Below are 8,997 nucleotides of genomic sequence, written 5' to 3'. Positions count from 1 at the left end.
GTCTAAATCAGGGAATTTAGAGAATGAATATTCTACCTAAAAACAGTCTAAAGGACTTTTTTTTCTGATAAATTGGTTGAAAAATATTATCATAGGTTTAAGGAAGAAACCCTAAGGTCAGAAACTGAGGCTATTTATGTTGCCCCAGGTATCCATAAAAATTTAAAATAATTTATAGTCTAACTCTCTCCTTTTTTTTAAAAAAATTGAAACTTGTATTTAAGTAAGGGGAAGAAAAAACATTTCTTTAAACATTTATTACCCTTCAACTGTTGTACCATACAATGCACCATGGAAGTTTCTTAGGTTAGGCTGTGAAACTGGGAAGTTAACATTCCATTTTACTTCAATGGAACAAGGGACCCCAATTCGCTTTAGCACCCCACCAATGGGACAAATCTATAAACAGGAATTATTCCAGAGAACATGGCTATTTTAAAAATCGAGCACAACCTCGCTGTTCACTTTAAACCCGTCCTTATTGCTATAATGTTCATCTCGATCCAAAAATAGTATTTTGCTATGGCCGCGTCTTAGGCAGAAGAATGGAAGGGGGGGGAAGGCCGTTGGGAGGGAAGAGTTCCCAGATGGAGAAACTATGGCACTGGAGGGATAACAAGGAAAAATCGCAAGTTTGGAAAGCTTCTCGCTCTCTCTCTCAACAGGAGGAGGAAGGGACCCACCGTTATCTCCTTTTCCGTTATCTGTCCCCAAGTGGATGAAGGACAAAAGTGCTTTGTGCTACAAGCATCTGAGGTTTAAAAAATCGCTAGTAAGCACTTTAAAAAAAAAAAAGAAATAGCGCACAAATCGGCCTGGGAGAAGCCGCCCCGCGGGGGGTCTCGGGCGCCCCCTCAGTCCCCCATGCGGAAGTCCTTGGTCTTCTCCTCCCGGTCCCCCACCTTGTAGCGCAGCAGCACGCGCAGGTGGCGGGGGTTGTCCCGCGAGGGCGACAGCGTGACCTCGCCCGACACGTCCGTGTCCTGCTCCACGGGCAGCGGCTCGTCCAGGTAGAGCAGCGCCTGCTTCCAGTGCGTCTCGGGGTGGAAGGGGGAGGTGGACAGCACCAGCGGCTTCTCGCCGTCGCCCCCCGGGAAGGTGACCGTGAACCAGAGCGCGAAGCCGTGCATGGGCGCGGCGCCGTAGCAGCGGCAGCTGAAGCGGCCCCCCACGCCGGCGCGCAGCTCCTGCTCCAGGCCGGCGCGGTCCAGCTGCAGCTGCGCCAGGCGCTGCGGCCGCGCCAGCACCTCCTCGCCGGTCAGGCCCTGCACCACGATCTCCGAGTGGCCCATGAGGCAGCGCGTGGCGAAGCCCTCCAGGCAGCTCATGTCCACGCCGTAGCGCTGCTTCACCTCGCCCCAGAAGCCCAGGCGCCACTCCAGCGTGCGGTCGCTGACGGGCGCCAGGAAGAGCTCGGCCGAGGCGGGCAGCAGCAGGCCGCCCTCCTTGAGCCACTTGGCGCGCGCGTGCAGCACGGACGCCAGCATGGACTCGTGCAGCAGCCCGTAGCCCATCCACTCGCTGACGATGGCGTCCACGCGCTCCGGCAGCTCCACCGTCTCCACGGGGCCCGGCAGCACCTGCACGCGGTCCTCCAGCCCGTTGAGCCGCACCACCTCGCGGGCCTGCTGCCAGATGTCGCTGGCCTCCACGGCGTAGACGCGCCGGGCGCCGGCCTGCGCGCAGAACACGCTGAGGATGCCGGTGCCCGCGCCCACGTCCAGCACGGCCTTGCCCCGCAGCGAGGCCCAGTTGCGCAGGATGCCCAGGCGGTAGGCGTCCGTGCGGACGCGGTCGGCGATCATCTCCTCGTGCACCGACACGTCCGAGTAGCACTCGTAGTACAGGCGGTCCCGCGCGCCCTGCTCCGCGGCCCGGCCCGGCCCCGGCCCGCCCTCCTCCTCCTCCTCCTCGTCGCCGCCGCCCGCCGCCGCCGCCGCCGACTCCGTCCTTCTCTTCTTGGGCAGCGACATGATGGCCTCAGCCCGCAGCCCTTCCGCGGGGCCGCCGCCGCCGCCGCCGCCTCGGCCTGGGCCTCCTTCCGCCGCCGGCCCCGCGGGCTGCCGGGACTTGTAGTTCGGAGCCGGCTCCTCCCTCCTCCCGCCTCCCCGCGAGGAGGGGCCCCTCCCGCGCTCACTCACTGAGGAGTCGGGACCTGCCTCCGCCCTCGGCGACGACTCTTCCTCCCCCCGGCCGCCCAGAGGATGGGTGCCTCCGGGGCCGTTACTCAGGCAACAGGCTGCATCCTCCGCATCCCAGGGGCAGATAAAGAATGTATCCGCAAAGCTCTTTGGCCAGCCAAGGGCGCTACACGAGGACCTCGCGGCTCCTGGTAGCGTTTGGTACCAACAGTGAAATGTCACGCCTCCCTCCCCCTTTCCTCTTACTGTTTTTAGGGACATCAGTAGAAAGTAGTAACTTGATGTGGATAGGGAGGAGCTGTCTTTATGTTCTGGGATTCCACAGCATGCAGGAAAAGTGAGTTTCTGAATAATAAATATATATCATAGGCACAATAAGCACAAAAATTTAAAATAACAAATGAAGATATTGATGCTATAGAATAATATAGAATAATATATTAATATAAAATTAATACTATAGAATAATATATTATTAATATAGAATAATATATGGAATTAATAGTGTAGAATAGTACATGTTCTTAATATAGAATTAATACTATAGAATAATATATTATTAATATAGAATAATATATATTATATATGAAATGAATAGTATAGAATAATATGTGTTCTTAATATAGAATTAATAATATAGAATAACATATTCTTAATATAAAATTAATACTATAGAATAATATATTATTAATATAGAATAATATAATATAGAATATATGGAATTAATAGTATAGAATAATGCATGTTCTTAATATAGAATTAATAATATAGAATAACATATTCTTAATATAAAATTAATACTATAGAATAATATATTATTAATATAGATTTAATAATATAGAATAATGTACATTATTAATATAGAACAATATATCATTAATATAGAATTAATAATATAGAATAACATATATTATTAATATAGAATTAATAATATAGAATGATATATATTAGTAATGTAGAATCAATAATATAGAATAATATATATTGTTAATATAGAAGTAATAACAGAACAATATATTATTAATATAGAATAATATATAGTATCACTATAGAATTAATCTATATTTTAATAGAGAATTAATATAGACTAATATATATTTTAATATAGAAGTAATAATATAGAATAATATATATTATTAATATAGAATTAATATATATAGTTAATATAGAATTAATAATATAGAATAGTATATAATTAACATAGAATTAATAACAGAATATATATTATTAATATAAGATTAATAATATAGAATAATATACATCATTAATATAGAATTAATAATGTAAAATAATATATATCATTAATATAGAATTAATAATATAGAATATATTGTTAATAATATATGAAAAAATGAATCAAAGGTTAGTGACTTCACTTGGTAACCAAAGACAAAAGACTATGGCTTAAGTACTTAAATACCTTTATAAAAGTGGTTGACCCTGATCAGGCTGAGACCAATCAGGACTGGTGAAGAATCAAGGATGGGTGGATGTGTTAATAAGTAGTCTCCAGCTCTTCCTACTGAACTGAACTTGATCTGAAAACTCAGCTGCCTTTATCTTTGTGGAGAAAAGAAACCATCCCCTTTCAGACCATGTAAGTTGAGTGGTCAGGTTACTAAGGTGTGAACCTAAAGCTTTTTAAGAAAGTTCACCTAGATTAAATTCTCTTTATATTTTAATCAGAAATAAACTCTCCCAGTTGAGTGAACTTCAGAGACTGTGGATGAAATCACCCAACTGGGTTGACTGATCTTTGAATGAGGAATTAGAAAAGAGAAAATTCCTCAAAAATTGGTTATTAGAAAAATAATTTCAACATATGGTGAATGTTCAATAAATGCATATTTGCTTGAATTACAAGAGGTAGAGCCCTGGATTTGGAAGCAAAGAATCTGAGGCTATCTCCTTTAACGAGGGTGATTCTAGGAGGAATCATTTAATTTTCCTCACTTTAAAATTATTGGTTGGTCCCAATGGAGGATAAAATCTTAGGTACTATAAAATACCTTCAATCACTAAAAATCTCTTAACAGAATTAAGGTTTAAGAAATAGCTAACAACTATTAATATTCTAGATAGGCAATTTAGACTAGTTTTAAAAATTTCTGTTTGAAAGCTTTTTGTTTTTCTTTTCAGGAAACCCCAGAGAGGGATTTGCCATTTTCTTCTTGTTTTGCCGATTAAGAAATTCAGGCAAATTGGGTTAATTGATTTGTTTAAGGTCACAGAACTGGTATATGAGACTGGATTTGAACTCACCATCTTTCTGACTCTAGACTTGAGCTTAAGCCTAGTTGCTGGAAAGAGTGATTAAGAAAAAGATAAAATCCAGGGAATCAGTAAAATTATCCATTAATGAGTATATTTAGTGAAGTCTATTCAACCTATAATATAAGGTATCATTTAATTCAAAACCTTAAATTAGGATTTGTCTTTTGTAATTTTTCTTATAATCGTTCCAACTGAAATTCCATTTTTGTATTGGGGAAAGAAGATTTTATAACCATAAGAGACCTTCAATATATGTAGTTCATAGTTCATCAGCATATTTTTAGAGTTAAGGAAATTGAGATCCAGTTAATTTTGCAAGGTCATTTACCTAATAATTTAATCCAGAAGTGAAACTCAGGGCTTCTGATTACAAATAAAGTTTTCCTTCTACTATGCTCTGGTAAAATGTTAAGAGAAATATATTCTAAAATTTATCTATTCTCTCTTCACTAACCCTGTACCTTACATTAACACTGACATCCCCCCAAACCCATTCAAACTAAGAGTTGAGGGCAATGAACTTTTAGTACTTTTCCCTGCCCTAGCATAGACTCCCAGAAATCCCTGCTCCCAGGCACAAAAACCCTTAATCAATAACAAAAGAGATCCTTGCCTTCCCTGAAAAGATTAAGTCTTTGACTTACCACTCCTCATCTAAACATCCCTAATTATCCCAAATCAAACCCCTTTGCTCTTCTCTCTTACTTATCCCTTGCTTACCTTTTATGAAGCTAGACCACTCTGGGGGAGATTCCCCAAACTCTCCCACCCTCTTCTCCATGCTGCTGGATCCAAGTTGATCTAAAACCAGTCAACATCTCATGATTGTTTCCTTCCTCTTAGCTGATCTCAGTGTTCTCATCAGCCCAGCTTATGGCTGTTTCTTCAGAACTCCATTACTGAAATTCACTATCTTGCTCCTTCTTCAACAACCTAATTTGTGAATCTTTTGTAGTCACTTGTAAACTTTTTTTAAAATTGTAAACATTTTGTGCAACCTGTGAATTAGTCTAAGCCTTTCTTACCTCCCTGAGTCAGAGAATTGGTGATTTCATTACCCAAACTATAATTGTTCTTCCTCAACACTGGGAGTAGTAGCATTCCTTTCCCTTTTCTTAGACCAATATCCTGCTTCCAGTCTTACTCCAGCACTTGAGGAAACTCTTGAGAAAATGTTCCCCAAAGTAAGGATGTTTTGGACTTGAAAGAAGAGCAAAACCAGAATTATGTTAAAAGAAATAGAAAGGGAAGTCCATATCTCCTACTGATGGGTCTTTACCTTTGACATAAATACCATGATCCTTTCATAGGCAAAATATGAGAAAGTTACCTTCAACTTGTCCAATTAAGGGTTTGGCCCCCCAAAGTAGGATAGGGTGGGGACCAAGTGAGGAAGGGGCAGAGGTGAGGAGGAGGGATGGAGGAGGAGGAGGAAGAGATAAGGAGGTATTCCAGTAGGAAGTAAGAAAAGTCTAAAAGACCGTCAAAGCAAAAATATACCTGGAGGGCCTATTATATGGCATAAGAAGATGAGATTTTTATTTTGTTTTATTATTATAAATTAGTCTCTAGCATCTTTTCCAAATACTAACTGGCAGTGGGACCTAAACCACTCCTCTCTGTTCCCTAATTTGATCAATAGGAGGCTTTATAAAATAGCAGAATTTCTAGACACTTGTTATAGAAATTTAAATTTTAAACTCATTCACCTGTCAACTGCCTTGGAAGGTACAGCAGCCTCTTCTCTCTTCTTACCATTCCTTCCACAAGTCTGGTGGTTTAGTAAAGAATTAAAACATGGTGTTAACCTCCAGAGTTTGCTCTAATAAAGGACGAGTCTCCAAAGTTTAATCTCAAAAAAAAAAACACCAAACAGAATTAGGTTAACACAATAGCATATATGTTTATTAAAATGTACTAACATACGTTTATTAAAATTTCTACAAGTTTGTTGATTACACAGGTGTGTGTGTGGGAATCTGACTGGAAAAATTAGACTCCCCCAAAATGAAATTTTGGAGAGGGACTCATAGAATTCCACTATCAGAAAGAGGGATCTCATAAAGCTGTTTCTGTGATTGTCCTTTAAGAATGACCCTCAAGAAGTCATGGGCTAAGGTCAAAGGGCTTATTACTAGAAATTTCATTAGGTTGGGAGTATCCCCTCCCAACTCACTATCTCATTAGTTATGTTAAAGGCCTCCAAAAAGCATGGGAAGCTTCTACTGCCAGGATGTCGGCATCACCACTGACTTCTGGTTTGTCATTAGAGTTCTAACAAGCCACAGAGACAGGAAAAATGAGACTGCTATGTTTCTGAAGCTAAATGAAGAATGTATCCAGAAGTATGGTCAACTATATTAAAAATTGAATGATGAGATAAACTCAATGATGAGATAGGTATTTATCCACAGAGCTTTTTTTTTTAATTCTCCCTTTCACTATTTTCCCTTGATTTGCTTCTTTTTCTCCCTTTTATATTGATAGTGAGAATGCCCAGGATTTTCTTCAAGATGTCAGGGTTGATAAAGCAATGGGGATCAGTGAATGAGCTGAGACTTTTGATGAAGTTAACCACTTTGGACTGAATATTAATTAAAATAAAACACTTAAGAGGGTGAAAGAAGGGAAGGAAAAATAAGGATCTGAACCAGGATAGAGATTATGCTTTAAAGTTTTTGTTTTTTTTTTAGTTTTTGGAAGGCAATGGGGTTAGGTTAAATGATTTTCTCAAGGTCCCACAGCTAGATAATTAAGTGTCTGAGACTGGATTTGAACTCAGGTTTCTCCTTATTCCATGGTCAGTGCTCTATCCACTGTGCTTCCTAGGTGCCCCTCCTTTAAGGTTTTTAACCTAGCCTAGCCCTGTTCTAGCAGAATTATAATTGAACTCAAGATCCAGAATGTTCAGTGTTGAAAAGGGTAATGAGAACTCTTTGGGAATATCGTCTATGATTATATTCTACCATTTTACTATTCATTCCTGTCTTGAATAAATGTTAAATTTACTGGGACATTCATTAATCACAAGTTGCTGTTCTAGGTACAGGAGATCTAAAGACAAAGCAAGAACCTCATCCACAAAGAAGTTAAATTCTATTCCCCAAGTTTCCAGAAAATACAATATATACACAGATACCTCCTATGGTCAGGATTTATAGATTGTTCCATCATTTTAGTTCGACCTTTCATGACAATATTTGGAGATTTCTTGACAAGGATACTAAAGTGATTTGCCAGTTCCTTCTGCAGCTCATTTTACAAAAGAGAAAATGGAGGAAAACAGAGTCAAGTCACTTGTCTAGTATCATATAGTTAGTGTCTGAGGTCAGATTTGAACTCAGGAAAATGAGTCTTCCTGACTTCAGGCCTGGCATTCTATTTTCTGTGCCACCTAGTTGTCCTAGGTTTATATGGGACTATATAGGTAGGGTTTAAATCTTGAAGGTAGTCAGAAAAAATTACTTTGATCTATTTTGACCCAATTCATAGTTGCCAGTGAAAAATTGCAGAATATAGACTGATTGCAGTTCTTGTCTAGGTATTTACAGATGTACCCTAAAGAATCTTCCAGCCCCAGTATAGACAATCAAGGGCATTTGGTACAAGGTGATTTATATTTCACCCTATAGAAAATATATAAAACTCATAAAAGGCTTAAAACGATTAGAACATAAAACATTTGATATTATTCTCACCCTTCTAATGAGTCCTATTTTTTTCCCCCAAGATCCCCAATTTTAGGGTCACTGGGTGGTTTGCATTCCTCTCATCATAGCAATGACGAGTTTGTTAGAGGAAACAGTTCCCTTCCTCTGATTATCAATTATATTCTTTATTAGCTGAAGAAAAGTTGATGTGGGCACACCCAAGCATGCCCCCAAAGAGGCTTTCTTGGTCCTCTTCACCTCTCTCCCTACATTCTCTTGCAAATCTCATTCATTTCCACAATTTTGAAGGATAATCTCTATCCCCAGCTCTGACTCTATGCTACCCTCCAAGCCTATATTTTCAACTGCTTCTACATGATGATTCTAACTGAATGTCCCACTGGTATCTCAAGCCCCAAATCTACAAAATAGAGTTTATTACATTTGTCACAAAATCTGTATTACCTAGTGACTTCACTATTTCTGTTTAAGATACAATTATTAACATTAGTCTCAGGTTTGAAACCTTGCTGTTATCTTTGATTCTTCCTTTTCCTTCACTTCTCATATCCAGTTTAACACACACACACACAGCTCAATCCCATTATTTTAATAGTACGCTAACAGATCTTCCTGCCTGCCTTTCTCTTCCCTCCATTCTAGGCTTCAAGTCATGGCCAGAAAAAAAATCTCCTTTAAACAGAGATCTGGTCACATTACTCCTTTATTCAATGTTTCATTGCTTCCTTATTGTGTACTGAATCCAGTTCAAACTCCTCTTTTTTGTTTTTCTTCTGACATTCAAAGTATCTTATAATATGAAAACATCAGACCTCTTCAGCCTTATCTCATATTTGTCTCTATGGGTTCTATGTTCTAACCAGTCTGGACAAGTTTCTGTTCCCATGAACAACCCTCATGCTTTCCCATGT

The 8,997-nt window shown here is 40.2% G+C and overlaps 1 protein-coding gene across 1 annotated transcript; it reads right to left on the bottom strand.

The window, feature by feature from the left end:
- Positions 1-769: 769 nt before the first annotated feature.
- PRMT6 (protein arginine methyltransferase 6) lies at positions 770-2,148 on the bottom strand. The gene has a single exon (XM_074188303.1). The coding sequence runs from the start codon at positions 1,971-1,973 to the stop codon at positions 855-857; it is 1,119 nt and encodes a 372-aa protein (XP_074044404.1). The 5' UTR covers positions 1,974-2,148; the 3' UTR covers positions 770-854.
- Positions 2,149-8,997: the final 6,849 nt, after the last annotated feature.

This window comes from Macrotis lagotis, chromosome 5 (assembly GCF_037893015.1).
Source record: "Macrotis lagotis isolate mMagLag1 chromosome 5, bilby.v1.9.chrom.fasta, whole genome shotgun sequence".
Taxonomy (NCBI): domain Eukaryota; kingdom Metazoa; phylum Chordata; class Mammalia; order Peramelemorphia; family Peramelidae; genus Macrotis; species Macrotis lagotis.
Note: the sequence above shows the minus strand (reverse complement) of the source record. Positions and strands in the feature narration are given on the sequence as shown.